This window comes from Aquarana catesbeiana, linkage group LG01 (genome assembly GCF_042186555.1).
Source record: "Aquarana catesbeiana isolate 2022-GZ linkage group LG01, ASM4218655v1, whole genome shotgun sequence".
In the NCBI taxonomy this organism is placed as follows: Eukaryota; Metazoa; Chordata; class Amphibia; order Anura; family Ranidae; genus Aquarana; species Aquarana catesbeiana.
In genome coordinates, this window is record NC_133324.1 from 521,404,255 (window position 1) to 521,421,824 (window position 17,570).

The 17,570-nt window shown below is 40.9% G+C and overlaps 1 protein-coding gene across 1 annotated transcript in view; it reads left to right on the forward strand.

The window, feature by feature from the left end:
* The window catches only part of ZFR2 (zinc finger RNA binding protein 2), a 324,702-nt gene extending 311,313 nt beyond the window's left edge, over positions 1 to 13,389 (forward strand). The window contains exons 17-18 of the mRNA XM_073594216.1: positions 5,246 to 5,343; positions 7,647 to 13,389. Coding sequence (XP_073450317.1) covers positions 5,246 to 5,343; positions 7,647 to 7,826 — 278 coding nt within the window. The 3' untranslated portion in view covers positions 7,827 to 13,389. The remainder of the gene's footprint in view (positions 1 to 5,245; positions 5,344 to 7,646) is intronic.
* Positions 13,390 to 17,570: the final 4,181 nt, after the last annotated feature.

A 17,570-nucleotide genomic window follows, 5' to 3' on the forward strand; every position in this document is an offset into this window, starting at 1 on the left:
ACTGATTGGCTACCATGCACAGCTGCACCAGAGATCTGAGTGCACCAGTCTTAGTAAATCTACCCCACAATGTCTCTTCTCATATTATTATATAGGATTAATATAGTGCCAACAGTTAACACCACAGCACTTTATATACAGTGCATCCAGAAAGTATTCACAGCACTCCACTTTTTCCACATTTTGTTATGTTACAGCCTCATTCCAAAATGGATTAAAATTCAATGTTTTCCTCAAAATTCTACAAACAATACTCCATAATGACATTGTGGAATTAGTTTGTTTGAAATCTTTGCAAATGTATTAAAAATAAAAAGTAAAACAAATCATATGTACATTAAGTATTCACAGCCTTTGCTCAATACTTTGTTAAAGCACCTTTGTCCCCAATCACAGCCTCAAGTCTTTTTGAGTACGATGCTACAAGCTTGGCACACCTATTTTTGGGCAGTTTCTCCCATTCTTTGAAGGACCTCTCAAGCTCCATCAGGTTGGATGGGGAGCGTTGGTGCACAGCCATTTTAAGATCTCTCCAGAGATGTTCAGTCAGGTTCAAGACTGGGCTCTGGTTGGGCCACTCAAGGACATTCACAGAGTTGTCCCGTAGCGACTCCTTTGTAATCTTCGCTGTGGGCTTAGGGTCATTGCCCTGTTGCGAGATGAACCTTCGCCCCAGTCTGAGGTCCGGAGCGCTCTGGAGCAGGTTTTCATCAAGGATGTCTCTGTACATTGCTGCATTCATCTTCCTCTCGATCCTGACTAGTCTCCCAGTTCCTGCTGCTGAAAAACATCCTCCCAGCATGATGCTGCCACCACAATGCTTCACTGTAGGGATAGTATTGGCCAGGTGATGAGCGGTGCCTGGTTTCCTCCAGACATGGCGCTTGCCATTCAGGCCAAAGGGTTCATTCTTTGTTTCTCATGGTCTGAGAGAAATTTTTCTGTACTCTTCCCCAGATCTGTGCCTCGATACAATCCTGTCTCGGAGGTCTACAGACAATTTCTTGGATATCATGGCTTGGTTTGTGCTTTGACATGCACTTTTAACTGTGGAACCTTATATAGACAGGTGTGCACCTGTCCAAACTATGTCCAATCAACTGAATTTACCACAGGTGGACTCCAATCAAATTGTAGAAACATCTCAAGGATGATCATTGGAAAAAGCTATACTTATGTACATGTGATTTAATTTTTGTTTTTTATCTTTAATAAATTTGGAAAGATTTCAAACAAACTTCTTTCACATTGTCATTATGGAGTATTGTTTGTAGAATTTTGAGGAAAAATAATGAATGTGATCCATTTTGGAATAAGGTTGTGACATAACAAAATGTGGAAAAAGTGAAGAGCTATCTATCACTGTGTGTGATATATATATATGTGTGTGTGTGTGTGTGTGTGTGTGTGTGTATGTGTATATATATATTAGGGGTGTTGAAATTAATCGATGCATCGGGATTCGGCCATCCACGATGCGGCATTGATGCTACAACTTTAAAAAATCGATTTTTTTTTTTTTTTTTTTATGAAGTACGAAGTAAGCCTAATCACTGACCCCACACATGTAGCCTTGCATTGCATGTGTGGGGGCAGTGATGAGCAAAACCATAAATCATACAAAAAATAAAAAGGTATCAATGAAGTTGTGATGTGAATCAATCACTGAGACAATAAGACATGCATAAACCATAGTTAATGAAATGGCATACATTGTCAATACAGGAGATGGTCAGAGACTGCAGACATAATACAGGAGATGGTCAGAGACTGCAGACATAATACAGGAGATGGTCAGAGACTGCAGACATAATACAGGAGATGGTCAGAGACTGCAGACATAATACAGGAGATGGTCAGAGACTGCAGACATAATACAGGAGATGGTCAGAGACTGTAGCCATAATACAGGAGATGGTCAGAGACTGTAGCCATAATACAAGAGATGGTCAGAGACTGTAGCCATAATACAGGAGATGGTCAGAGACTGCAGACATAATACAGGAGATGGTCAGAGACTGCAGACATAATACAGGAGATGGTCAGAGACTGCAGACCTACTACAGGAGATGGTCAGAGACTGCGGACTTGATGCAAGAGATGGACAATGTCCCCATAACTTCCCCCGAAATGACAATGTATGCCATTTCATTAATTATGGTTTATGCATGTCTTATTGTCTCAGTGATTGATTCACATCACAACTTCATTGATACCTTTTTATTTTTTGTATGATTTATGGTTTTGCTAATCACTGACCCCACACATGCAGCCATGCACACATGCAGTGTGTGTGCATGTGAGAGTGAGGCCATGAAAGATGGATTTTGAGAATGGTGGCCACCGCTGTCCCCTTTAGACATTAGGTTTTTTAATATGTATTGGATATAGGGATACACACTTTTTTGTATTATATTTATGTTCATGTGAGTTAATTAATTTGTTTGGATATATTTTTCTACAAGGATAATCAATAAATGACTAATAGTTTTACCACCGGCTTGTCCTCTTTGAAGAATTGCTGTGTGATTTTCACAAAATTGTTTCCAACATCGCGGGTGCCCTGGACAGGTAAGTGTCCATATTTTAAAAGTCAGCAGCTGCAGTATTTGTAGCAGCTGACTTTTGGAAAAAAAATAAATCGGCGGAACTCCGCTTTAAGAATCCTTTACTGGCAATGACTGCCTGAAGTCTGGAACCCATGGACATTACCAAAGACTGGGTTTCCTCCTTTCTGATGCTTTGCCAGGCTCTAACTGCAGCTGTCTTCAGTTCTTTGTGGGTCTTTCTGCCTTTCGTTCCAAAGAATGCTTTTCCTTAACTGGTCTGGCTTTTTTAGATGTTTTTTTGGCAAAGTCTAATTTGGCTTTTCTATTCTTCATGTTTATGAATGGTTTGCACCTTGTGGTGAACCCTCTGTATTTGCTCTTGTGAAGTCTACTCTTGATTGCAGACTTTACAATGATACGCCCACCTCCTGGAGAGTGTCCTTCACTTGTCTGGATGTTGTGAATGGGTTTTTCTTTACCATAGAGAGGATCCTGCGATCATCCGCCACTGTTGTCTTCCATGGATGTCTAGGCCTTTTTATGTTGCTGAGCTCACCAGTGTGTTCTTCATTCCTCAGAATGTATCAAACTGTTGATTTGACCACTCCTAATGTTGCTGCTATCTCTGTGATGGATTTGTTTAGTTTTTGAAGCCTTACAATGGCCTGTTTCTCTTGCATGGACAGCTCCTTTGATCGTATGATGTAGGTTCACAGCAATAGATTCCAAATGCAAATACCACACTAATGCCACACACACACACGATCAGAAATTCTGTGAGAAAAAACTTGGATGGTTTTTCCAAAGGTATTCCGCTCAAGCTTGCCTTGCATACACACGGTCACACAAAAGTTCTCTGAACGTTCGACCGTCAAGAACGCGGCGACGTACAACACTATGACAAGCTGAGAAAATTGAAGTTCAATGCTTCCGAGCATGCGTCGAATTGTTTCCGAGCATGCATGATTTTATGCGCGTCCAAATTGCATACCAATGAATGCATTTTCGGATAGGAACTTTTTCCGACCGAAAAATAGAGAACCTGCTCTCAGTCTTTTTCTGGCTGGAATTCTGCCAGCAAAAGTCTGATGGAGCATACACATGGTCGGAATTTCTGACCAAAAGGTCACATCCGACTTTTGCTGGCAGAATTTCTGATCGTGTGTACGGGGCATTAGCTATAACGCCAGACCTTTTTCCTGCTTAATTGATGAAGAAATAACGAAGGAGTAGCCCACACCCGGCCGTGAAACAGCTTTTGATTCAATTGTCCAATTACTTGTGGTCCCTTGAAAAATGGGGGATGGCTATTCTTAAGAGCTGTAATGCCTAAACCCTTCTGTACATGCCCTCAAATTAAACCTGAGAGTGCACTTTCAGCCCATATGAATTATATAACTATAGCTTGAATATGTTTTGGTAAATACCTGAAAAAAAATAAAATTGTGCCTGTGTCCAAATATATATGGACCTAACTGTATATAGCCTACATTGTTTGAACATTTTCAGTTTACATTTCAAGTTCCACTTTTAAGCCATTAAAAGTTAGGTTTGGTCCCTGTTCCAAATTTTACTTGAAAAACTTGCTTATGTGCTCTCATCAGACTTACAAAAATCAGTAACCTGAAAGTAGTCTGTTTAATTTGTAGAAAATGACTGGCTTTTTCTGGAAGCCTCCAGCAGCAGCATACTTTATTTTTTATTTTATTTTTCAATGGCAGCTAATATAAAGATCATGGTATGATATTAACCACTTCAGCCCCGGAAGGATTTACCCCCTTCCTGACCAGAGCATTTTTTGCGATACAGCACTGCGTCGCTTTAACTGACAATTGCGCGGTCGTGTGACGTTTCAACCAAATAAAATTGACTCCCTTTTTTCCCACAAATAGAGCTTTCTTTTGGTGGTATTTGATCACCTCTGCCGTTTTGATTTTTTGTGCTATAAACAAAAATAGAGCGACAATTTTGAAAAAGAAGCAATTTTTTTTTACTTTTTGCTATAATAAATATCCACAAAAAATGTATGTAAAAATGACTGCGGCAGACACATCAGACATTTTTTACACTATTTTGGGACCAGTAACATTTATACAGTGATCAGTGCTATAAAAATGCACTGATTACTATGTAAATGACACTGACAGGGAAGGGGTTGAACACCAGGGGGCGATCAAGTGGTTAACTGTGTTCCCTCAGTGTGTTCTAACTCTAGGGAGGATGGACTCACTAGAACATAACAGAGATCACTGCTCCCGATGACAGGGAGCAGTAGATCCCTGTCATGTTGCTAGGCAGAACAGGGAAATGCCTTGTTTACATAGGAATCTCCCTGTTCTGCCTCTCCATGTCACAATCGCGGGCCACCGGTGGACATTGAGTCTGTGGGACCCGCGCTTGCCCACTAGTCCGCAATTTAAAGAGGACGTACAGGTACGCCCATTTGCACAGCCATGCCATTGTGCCCAAGTATATCACCGTGCGCTGGACGGCAAGCGGTTAATACATGAATGTAAAAGCTATGCTTGGAGGTGAATGCAGATTTAAAGTGGATACATGGATCTTTTTTATACAGGGTTTGCAGGATAGGTAGGAAAGGGGGGGGGGTACATTTTTTGGAATACTTAGTACTAGCCTCTGCTGCCATTTTATCTTTGATGTTTAAATACTTTGTATTTGCTTGTATAATGATTTAGATGGTCCAGGGCTTCAAGATCCTTGTCAGAAGGAGGCATTTGATGTTTTAGAATCACTCACTAATCAAGAACGAGAAGATATCACTGCAAATGCACAGGTACTATAAGTCTACAGAACTGATGTATTTTTCATTAATTACTTTACATGTGTGATATGGGTGTACGTATAGGCTTTATCAGCCAGTAGTATGCAATTAGGGAAATCTATTTCATGCTTTTAGAGTAAGAGCGAAAACTGTAAAAAAGAGCTGCAGGATTCTGGCTAAAATGAGAATCACGATTTTTTTGCTTAGAAGATAGATCACGATTCTCACGTAACATCATCTTTCACATTAAAAGAAAAAAATTGGGCTATCTTTACTGTTTCGGGTTTTTTTTTGGTTTTTTTTATTCATTGAAGTGTATTTTTTCCCCAAAAAATTGTGTTTGAAAGACCGCTGGGTAATTACAGTGTGACATAAAATATTGCAGCAATTGACATTTTATTCCCTAGGGTCTCTGCTAAAATATATATAATATTTGGGGGTTCCAAGTAATTTTCTAGCAAAAAATATTGATTTTTACTTAAAAAACACGTGTCAGAAAAAGATTTAGACTTTAAGTGGTTAAACTTCCTGCATTTACATGTTGTTAAAAACTTGGCAGACTGCCTGGATTTTTTCTTTACACAGACATTTATCCCTTTGATCTAAGAAGGAAGAGTTAGTTACAATGTTTCATGTTAAAAACTTGGCAGACTGCCCAGATGTTTTCTTTTGACAGCTGAGTGAGCAGATAAGTGTCTCCACTTGTTATATGAAAGGATCGGCAAGCTCTGCAATAGAGATCGTCAGGGGGGTTGAATCGAGATCACGATTTTTTAACGATTAATTGTGCAGCTCTACTGTAAAAAAGTTTAAACTGCCCTGCCTTTGTGTATAACCCTGCTATGAAAAAAACTAAAGGTTGTTTTGCTTATTCTGTCAGCAAGAATGCATCTTAAAGCCAGGTTGTATTTAGGGATCTAAAAGAACCCAGTATTGAATCTCACAGATGAATCCTTTTCTGCCCATGTTCCAGAAAATACCTGTACATGAAGTATTGCTAATGACATGGCTTAAACAAAGCCATTGACGAGAAGAAAATATAAAGGCCTCCACCGCTGTTCTCATTTCAAAATACTTTCTATGTAACCAACCTAGAACAAATTTGGAGATGAGGAATTCTGACTTTTCCAACTAGTATTTTTATCATTGCATACAAGGCTTCCTTTGATTTACTGAGGTGGAAATTTACTGTATGTGGTTATTGCTGCTACAGTCTACAGCAGCCACATCGTTGGGCCAGCTTGGCCCTAATGAATTATTTAAAGTGAAATTAAACATAAAGTTACACTTTAAATACCAGTGGGTAATTCAATCCATTAGCATGCATCCAAAGTTAAGACATCCGTTATTTCCTTTTAAAAGGATTTTTTTTAATACCTAGCATAAAATGTTTTTCTTGTTTAGCCTTAATATTTTTTAATTACAGGTGTAATTGCAAGATGTAAAGGGTTATTCAAAAGAGCAAAAAAAAAATCATATTAGGAGAGTTACATGGATGGGACTAGTACTTGGGCAGGTTAGAATCTTACATTAGACATTTTGTTCCTCTCTGCTTATAAGTTCCTGAATACTACCTGCTGTTTTTGCAAGTGTAGTTTGTGCCATGGATACTTCTCTGAATTTGATAGTTAAAATGGTTGTAAACCCCAGTCATCAAATTCCAACTAAGCATGTATATCTGTAGTGTTTACTTGTCTCTCTCGAACGCTTACAGTGTGGTTTCTCTCTGGTGCTTCGTTCCTCTATTATCAGCATCAGTCACTTCTGAGACGTTTTCCCGACACACAAGATAAAATTTGTGTCGGAGAGGGAGATGAGCACATGGCTTGTCTATTCAGAATACAGCTCTGCATGTTCCTTCATTCCTATGCCTATGGGGGGGGGGGGGGTCCTTTTCCTCCAATTAGCTTTTACACTGTGTATAGGAGCTGTAACTTCAGTTCTCCACCCCCTACTCTGCACTCCTCACAGATGCATAATGATTTTATCACAAATCTGCACTTTTGAAGGGTTGTAGAAAAGAGAAGACTGCAAATAAACAAGTAAAACTTATGTAGGAGGATTTGTTTAATCTCTTTGTATCATCTGAGGCTATTCTCTTCACTGGGTATATGTGAGGGTTTACAACCACTTTAATAAAAAGTTAACTTTCTTGTGAATCTAGTAGTAGAATAATAGGTAAAAGCCACTGTACAATCTTTCAGTGTGGAATAGACACATTAGAAGCCTCCCAGGAGGGGGATTTTATTGTGGAATGTATCTTGTTTCTATTTGAAAACATTACAAAATCTAACAAACAAATTTGTTCTTTTCAGCAAGCACTCAGAATGATATCATTTAGACAAATCCACAAGGTGCTGGATATGGAACCTCTGCGATCTACAAGACAAAGCAGACAAAATAGAAAGCGTCCACGGGACAATAGTGACTCTGGTTTAGTAGCAGAAAAGAAGGACAAGAAAGAAAATGTGGAAGATGTTCAAAAACCTAATTAGGATTTGTGCATGAACACCACGGTTTTATAATAGAAGTTTGAATAAAACGTAATAGGTGTTTCAGCACTTCTTCATTATAACATTTATTTTCCAGAGTACCAGTACATATGCAGCACCTTTCTTTCCAGTAGTGTGTACAGTTCAATGCTTGCCATACACAAATCTAATGGCATCGTTTTCTGTGTTGATATTAATTGGTTATTGCCATATACGTAGAACTCTACATACTCTTCGGGAAGAAAGCTGTTATATAAGTATGCATATATGTTCTGCAGTAAACACACAGATTGTGAAGTTATGTATGCAAACATTTATCTGTAACACACAATACTAAAGTTTGTAAAGAAAATTTTCTCTTGAAATGTAAACTTTGAGTTGTCAGCTTATTCAGTTTTCTTAGTCCATTGAAGGGCACAATAGTTCTTTCGCCTTTGGGTTATACTAGCACCTACAGGAGAATTGGAGCCTGGCAAAAAAAAAATCATAGGTGAGCTCAGGAAAACCACTCCTACTACAAACATTCCTCAGTGTTATGCTGGTGTGCCAGGAGGATGGATGTCTTTTCTTTAGCTATGCGTTTATCTGTAAAAGACTTATCTATATTCTTTTTTTTTTTTTTTGGGGGGACACAGCTCAGCTTTAGATAATCACCGACTGAGTATATCACCACCTGCAAGGATAGGATGCTAGCTGTATTAACAAGAGATGGCCCAGAGGGCGACCCTTGCTGGAGGCTAGAACCCCCACCATAGCTGTCGTGAACTGTTATTTGCCCAAAGTCCAGACATATAAGGCACAACATTTTCCTCTTGGATATCCTAAGCTCCTTTGGTTTTTTTTTCGTCTACAGGCAGGTTGCTGCTGGGTGACAGGCCATATAATATAGATCCTGGTAGTCCTCCCACTTGCAGCTATCAATTGTAAGCAGGTACAGCTGCAACTGCCCAGTTTTGTGGGATTCATTCTTCAGGGGGGCACATATGCCTGCTGGTTTGTGACAGTGTCCCCCTTACAGGCCCACAGCACCTCTTCTCCAGCTGATGATGGTCTGCATTTACTATGGCGTGCGGTTGTGGCCCCAAACGCTAATTGGTCATAGCCAGGACTAGGTCATCCAGGGCAAAGATGCCAAACTGCCCGCCAACCCACCCCCCAATTCATTATGTGCAAGCTTAAGGGATCTTATGCCCAGCAGTCGCTCACTTGTCAAAATCACTGCTGCTGTCACTACTTCTGCTTCTGTCAGCCTTGTAACAGAAGGAAGGCGCCCCCAACCCAACAGTAAACCAAGGCGCCCCTCTCACCTACCCCTTTTCCTGGCCCTGGTCATAGCTGTGTGTTTTTGCTTTGTCTGTTGGCAACAAAAGACTTCTGCAGCGGGCACTGAAAGAAGGAAGGGGCGGTCCTGTAGCACTCACTCCAGGTTTAAACTCTAAGCCTGTGGCTCTACAATCCTACATGGACAGCCAGTCAGGGACACTGCCTCTCCCGCCACCTCCTTTTTCTGTGTGGGTGTGTGACAGCCTACTGCACCAGATCTATGGGATAGCTACACTCTGATCTATGCTAACCTGCTAGTAAGATTGTTACCTTGACTTATATGCTGGCTAGAAGTCAGAAGGATTCCAGTGAACCTGGTGTCTCCAGATTGGCCCCACAGGCCTTTTTGCCTTTTGCTAGTGCAGAGTGGAGCAGCGGCTGGCCCTAGGCACAATTAAGGGTCAGTTATCAGCATTGATAATGTTGTTCTAGTATTTGCTGTCCTCACTGCCACTTGTCTGCGCCTTCATTCAGAGAGGTACACACAGCGCCATTCCAGTCAGTCAGTTACAGTATCACAGTAGGACATTAATCTGATATTGTAGCATCAGTTTGCAGATTTGTAAGGTGGCTACTTGGTCATCAGTGCATATACTCACCAGGTTTTTCAAGGTTGATGTGGCATCAGTTTGACTGGCCTGTATAATTTTATTTAAAGGATAAGAACACCTTTGGAACATGTTCCAGCATCTGCAGCCGATCCCCCCCCCCCCCATGACAGCGGACAAGGGATCCTCTCCCCACACCCGCTGTCATAATTTGAAAAGAGCGCAGCTGTGCAGGGCTCCGCCAACATGGATCCATCATTCAAGCACTGTTTCCTTTGAATGAATTCCTTAAGTACCGTCAGCCATTGTGGCTGACTGCTTGTGGTTCTCAAGGAACTATGAGAGCACTGGTGAGCACTCTCATAGTCTTTTGATCTTTCTGCTTTCAGGTAACTGCCTGCCTCTACAAGGTACGGGCAGACAGCTATGCTGAGAGTCTGCAGTAGCCTGAGGTTGCACCTGCAATCTACTGATCACGGATGCAATGCTCTACAGGCCCCTTAGAAAAAAATACAAATATTTTAAATAATTTTTTTTAACCTGCAAAAAAAAAGTGCATTTATTTTTATTTTTTTCAAAAGGTGAACTTATCCTTTAAAGAATGGTTAGTCTTATTTTTCATTCTATTTTGCTCACCCATTGTGACACTGTTTGGGATGTCCCAGTCAGTGGTTATCTAAAGCAGAGAGCTGTGTGCTCCAATAAGCAAAAAGAAAAAGGGTAAAATCCTCTGAGTTCTTTGGAGGGCACAGCACCCATGCTTCTGGCATGCTGATGCCCGTCTGGGGTAATAATTTTGTTCTTGATACTTGCACTTCTGTGCCATGCAACTGAGTTTTCCACAGATGTGTAGGGGATTTTCATAACCAGTAGGGTTTGTCAATAGGCTGTATTTTGAGTTTTAGTGCACCTTGCGCCCTACTCGGGCAGAGGTTGAGATACCGAGTTGGTTATCTAAAGCAGAGCTGTGAATCCAGAGAAAAGGATTTTATGGCGAGTACAAAAATACTACTTTTGCTAGCTTAGACCTGGCTTTTGGAGGTCTATGCGGACTGGATTTCACAGGGGGCTTTACAAACTCTGTTCTGGTAAAAAAAAGTTAGCTGCAGAGCACATTGTTTCCAGATCCTCTGGCATTACCTCAGCATGTGCCCTGTCTTTGAAGACTCACTTGTTAGTAGGATGTTTAGGCCATGCATCTGGAACAACTTCAAGTACATAGGTCGCTGGGTGCCTTTTGAAATCCCATTTTTCACTGCAGGAAACGAGTGCTGGTCCCAGTACTAGAACTGCTAAACTCCTGCAAGCATTGTGGCATATTTAGATGACCTACAAAGAGAGACCAATTCATGCAGGCTCTGTCAGATTGCGTGAGTTTGACTGTCCGGGCATTTACAGCAGTTCAGATTGCTCCTGAACCTTCAGAAATCGTCACTGGAACTGACTCTTAGTTTGAAGTCACTGGAGCAGGCCAGAGTGTTTCTCCCACAGGGGAAACTTCAAACGCTTCAGATCTCAAATTTAAGCTTTCTAGTCTAGGAGTTGTTCAACTCTCCGCTTTTGCTTGAGAGCTTTTTAGGTATTCCAATTTGGCCATTTTCAGTCCAGAACTTTACAATGCAACATACTATTATAATGGGACAAATCGGTCACATCCCTGGACAGACCAATTAATTTGCCACTGAGGACCAGGTTGTCCCTGGCCTAGTGGCTCAGGAATCTAGCTCTTGTATTGAAAAGGTCTGGTTTTTGCAGTGTTGGACTAACCTGCTGGAGCGTCATACAATGCAGATTTGGCTGGCTAACGCAACAGTTGCATAGAGGAACCAAAAGTCTTGCTATGCCAGGAGAAGTAGATCTAATCCTGTCCTGGGCAGAACTTCATATTCCAGCCTTGTCCACATCCAAGGTGTGGACAATTGGCAGGCAGACTTCCTCAACTGGCAATATCTGGAACCAGGGGAGTGGTCCTTACTCTGAGATGTTCAAAAACCTGTGTCAAATGTGGGGGATGCTGACCTTTTCGCCTTCATGTTTAATGGTAAAGTAGTCAGGTTTGTTTCCAGGTACAGGGATCCTCTACCGGAAGCGTTGTATGCTCTGGTGATATCTGTGGGATCATTACTTGATGATTTATGCCTTTCTTTCCCTGAAACCTCTTTCTCGTCTGCTTTGCAGGATCAAGATGAAGGACAATCTGGTGATCCTCTTTGCTCTAGGTTAGCCCAGGCAGATGTGGACTCTGGGCTTTACCAGATCATACAGGTTTTCGGTCTCAGGGACCGATTTACAATACTGCTTCACGGTCGCTGAATTTTGTCAGCATGGCTATTGAAGAGTATCTCTGAATCTGATTTGTTATGAGACATGAAAGGCATATTTTACTTGTGAGCCACTGAGGTTTAACCTTCACTCTTCTATATTTATTTCCCATAGGAATGCACTGTGTGATTCCTTTGTTTAATATGTTCCTAAAACATTTTTTTTTTTTTCCCTCCGTGTTCAATGTTTATAGGATTTAGGTCCCAATTGATGTCTTGTAGTATTGAGCACAGTTCAGAAAAGTTGGCTCTTTTGAAATTGAGAGTTCTTGTGCTACCCTCATGCCTCCTTTTCCTATATTTTATGCTAAATGTGATCATCCTGTGATCGCTAGATCCCAAGTTGTCCTGTACTGCCATATCTGAGATCAGACTTGGATTGTTCGTAATTAATAAAAGGGGTTCCTCCCTTTTCTATCAAGGCACGCTCTACTAGATCTGCATGTGCTTTTTGGCATCAGCATACTGTTTCTCAGACTGCCACTTGGTCTTGTGTTCACAAGTCCATTTAGTTCTATCAGGTGGACATTGCAGTATCATTTGATGTCAATTTCAGATGTTAGGACTTTCACCTGTTTAAGCTGCGGTCAGTCCCTGGTTCTCTGTAGTGCTTCTCAAGCCTGATAGCACTAGCTTTGTTGTGTTGTCCACCCCTCGGTTGGGCTGTTTTTTGACATACTTATGGTGAAAGACATCCTGTGTCCCTAAATAGATGAAAAATAAGGTTTTTGGGCTCACCATAAATCTTTTTATTGGAGTCCATTTAGTGACACAGGTCCCAACCCTTTGTGTTTATGATCATCCTGTCAGTTCTACTTTCCAAAAAAAAAAACTGGGTCATGCTGGTAGTAAGAGGGGGCTGGCCTACAGGGTTTTTTTTTTGCCAGTATCCAATCCTCCTGTAGGTGACAGCATACCCTGAAGGTGAATTTTTCCCTGTGTCCTTCAATGGACAGTGAGTATAGAAATCTATTTTTCTCTTTTTGTTGAACAATGTTTTGTAAAAAAAAATTTCAGGCATATTACACCTCCCCATTTCCAAGCTAATCCTTTATAATAGTATATATGCATACATTGGAATAATGTCAAATAATAAATATTGATCATACAACTCGTATCAATATAGCAAATATACATACAATTTTTTTGGAAACACTGATTATACATTTTAACAGAGAAATTAATCCATAAAGCAAATACCTAGAGTTTTCAATCTATCCAAGCAAATGTTAGTTAATATAAAGGTGTTTACTGTGTATTTGGTAATTTACAGTCTGTTGCTTAATTAGTTTTGTTTTTACAGTGTGTCCTGCTATTACATAGTATACTGAATTATTTTAATTTTTCTTGACTTTATTAAAATTAAATTGTTCATTACTGTATTTTATTCAAGTAGTATACAAAGAACTTTACTCCCGTCAGCTTCTAAGTAGCAGAGACAGGAGACATTAACGTTCTGTTTAGGAGCACTTTAGGAATACATGAACAAAACTTTTACAAAAATGAACGTTCTGAAAACCTAAGGTTAAGAATTAACTGGTTTGGTGCTCTTGGTTCAGCCTATGCTGTGGTCAAGAGACACTGCTCTGTTTTTCATGTGTGTGCCTTGGAGGTTAAGAATAAAATTGACTTGTGTCATGAAGCAAAACACTTGCATGAGAGGCCTTTGATAAAGGCTTTTATTACAAGTGGTATATTTCCTATTAGTTCCAACACAGAATTTATTCATCTTCATTGCAATTTGTCTCAGCCCCACTAGTGAGAGAATAACTCCTATATGAGGCTTCTTACATGGGCTCTTTGTATCTTGACAATATCTGTTTTTAAAGGGTTGGGTGATTTTCTAATGAACATACACTATATTGCCAAAAGTATTGGGACACCTGCTTTTAAGCGCACATGAACTTTAATGTCGTCTTAGTCTGTAGGGTTCAATATTGAGTTGGCCCACCCTTTGCAGCTATAACAGCTTCAATTCTTCTAGGAACGCTGTCCACAAGGTTTAGGAGTGTGTGTCTATGGGAATGTTTGACCATTCTTTCAAAAGCACATTTGTGAGGTCAGGCACTGATGTTGGACAAGAAGGCTTGCCTCGCAGTCTCCGCTCTAATTCATCCCAAAGATGTTCTGTCGGGTTGAGGTCAGGACTCTGTGCAGGCCAGTCAAGTTCCTCCACCCCAAACTCGCTCATCAATGTCTTTATGGACCTGGCTTTGTGCACTGGTGTCATGTTGGTACAGGAAGGGGCCCTCCCTAAACTGACGATTTGGGGGGGGGGGTCCTTTCTGCCTGTGTGTAGTTTTAATGATCAGGCCAGAAGCTGACAGCAAGAGCTTGTGTATTTGTATTATTATTATTATACAGGATTTATATAGCATTAACATTTTGCGCAGCGCTTAACAAAATGAACAGACATTACAGTTACATTACAATTTAGTACAAGAGGATTCAGATTGTAAGCTCTAACGAGCAGGGCCCTCTAATAGGGAGGGTCAATTAATACAAAAGGTAATAGCTGTGGGGGATGAGCTGATGAAGAAAGTAAACAGTGTGTTAGTTAGAAGCAGGTTAGGCTTCTTTAAAGAGAAGGGTTTTCAGGGATCTAAAGATTGTTACCCGTATACTATATTTGAGATTTAATATCTCTCAGATATGATTTGGGTTAAATGAGAGTTCTTTGACCATGAGTGAAAGCTTTAACACAATAACAAAAATGTATTGGTATATAGTAAAGTAGGCCTAGACTAATACACACAATCTATCTATTTGTACAGGGAAAGGGTAAAAATCATGGATTACATGAAGGAATAGAGAGTATATTCCTTAAAACATTAGGACATAAAAGACTTAAAGCAAACATATTTAGTTACAAGTACAAGGCAGACATTTCCCATAATTACCAGGCTATGACCCACAAAGGTTCCATTCGGGTGACCGCTTTACCAGAGAGCGTGTTTTTCCCTCCCATCTAGTCTGTATATCATTACAGGCTGATGCCTCATTGGTTGGCATGGCGTGGCTCCTGTTTGGTGGGCTTCCCTATTCCTGTTTAAGGACTGGCTACATCTCCAATCCCTATACTTTGCATAAGTCATCCCCCTTTAATGCAAATCCTTGTGACTATTCTGAGCAGGACATTAACTTGACCTTTTCCCAGGAAGTCAAGTATTGATTGCGGGTTGGCCTCCCTTCATTACATATCCAAACATGGGATCCTTTGAAGTAAATAGGTGTAAAACAATGAGGTTTGGGTCCCATTGTTTAGATACACAAGTCTAGGCACCGAATTTTCTGGTCTAACAGACTTCTGTGAAGATAATGTTACGCCCTACATAGATATAAGTTAAATATATTCATAATTACAATATTTTACAGCTATTAACCACTTCCCACCCGGCCTATAGCAGAATGACGGCTGGGCAGTGGTTCAGTTATCCTGACTGGGCGTCATATGATTGCTGCGATCGGTGGTGCGGTGTGTCAGTATGACACACCACTACACCGATCTCGGTAAAGAGCCTCCGCCGGATCACGGCTGATCACGATATAAACAGAAAAAGCCAGTGATCGGCTTTTCCTCACTCGCGTCTGACAGACGCAAGTAGAGAAGAGCCGATTGGCGGCTCTCCTGACAGGGGGGGGTCTGCGCTAATTGTTTAGCCCCCCCCCTCGGATGCCCACACTGGACCACCAGGGAAGCTCCTAACATGTTGATGTCTCCTTTTATATATTACATGGAGCCATTCTTGTGGCAGTCAGTTCAGGATGAGGGGGGTGGAGTCTATGATTCTAAGCTGTTGTTCCTCATCGGTTCTGCTCTGACAACTGCTGGGTGGAGCTGTTGCTGCCTGCTGTAACTCTCTGTGCCTGCATGGTTTTCCTGCCACACTCCAAACACGTTAATAGGTTATATAGCTCCTGTTTAAATTGGCCCTAGTATGTGTATGTATGAATGTGAGATAGGAACCTTAGATTGTAAGCTCCTTGGGGGCAGGAACTCATGTAAATGTACAATAGATATGGAAAGCACTGCATAAATTGTCAGTGATGTATAAATACCTGTGATTAATAATGTATAATTTGTAACAATCTGCCCCTCATTAGGCCAGCATTCAGAATGAGGGGAATGAAGTCTACTGTTCTCAGCTGCTATTCACCATCATGTCCAGTGGGAGGAGCCATTTATGCATGTTTACAAAATGATTGGAAGGGCCCATCATAATATACGCAGGCCGAAACTGCTCCTCCCACCACTTTTTGGGGTGAACCCGATGGAGATTGGCAACATCCCAAATCATGCTTGCTCTGCCCCTCATGCCTGTTTGTGCATTGTGAAAATATCAGCACTGTGATACTGAGAACAGTAGACTCCATCCTCTGTGTCCTGATTGCACAGCTGATTGGGATCTGATTTTAACAAGAAGAGCCTGTAGCATTCCTATATATATATATATATATATATATATATATATATATACACAAAAAGGATTAGCTCTGGCCACACAAATTTGCTTGACAGAATTGCTCAATCAGAGCCAACAGTGGTGTGTAATCAGCTGGCTACACATTGCTGGTATTTACATGTCGGCGATAAGCAGCAGTGGCCAATAAAGTACATTTGCGTTGTATGCATGTGCTTGTGAGCACAAACATTTACATATTTGCTATTCTGTTCCTTCTGAAATGCAGGTCTTACACCCTTGAAACTGCTCTAAACTAATAGGTTTCAATTTCACAATGTGCAGTGATGGCGAACCTTGGCACCCCAGATGTTTTGGAACTACATTTCCCATGACGCTTATGCACTCTGCAGCGTATTTGAGCATCATGGGAAATGTAGTTCCAAAACATCTGGGGTGCTGAGGTTCGCCATCACTGGCATAGACACACTGGCTTTTTTTATAGCTATATTTAGAGACGTAAACAAAGAAAAAGACCTCTGAAAGCTGTATTTTGCGCCTGTATGCACAAGCCCTAAATTTACCATAAAAGAATAAGCTGTAAGTTCATGCAAGTATTGATCAACTTTTCTGTATGATTATAATAAAATACACCTTTAACCACTTGCCGACTGCACTATAGCAAAACGATGGCTACAGCGTGGTCAGCCAGTTCTGAGAGGCCATCATATGATGTCCTCCCATGATCACACCCACTGCAGCACGCTCTGTGATCACTGTGTCCTTCAGACATAGCTGAACACAGATCTGGGTAAAGAGCCAATTACAGTGGCTCTTTACCACATGATCAGTAGTGTCCAATCACAGCTGATCACGATGTAAACACAATTGCCGGTTATCAGCATTCCTTTCCTCACGCTGTCCAGCATGAGGAGAGAGACAGTAACCAGCTAGTGTGAATGGGGACATCTGCACTGATCTTCAGTGTCCTGATCATCAGTGCAGCCCAACAGTGCCCATCAGTGCTGCCTATTAGTGTCTATCAGTGCAGCCTTATCAGCGCGCATCAGTGAAGGGAAAAGGTTACCTGTTAGTTTCTATTATAAAATTTTGCAAAGAAAAACTTTTTTTTATCAATTTTTGTTTTTTTTTTAT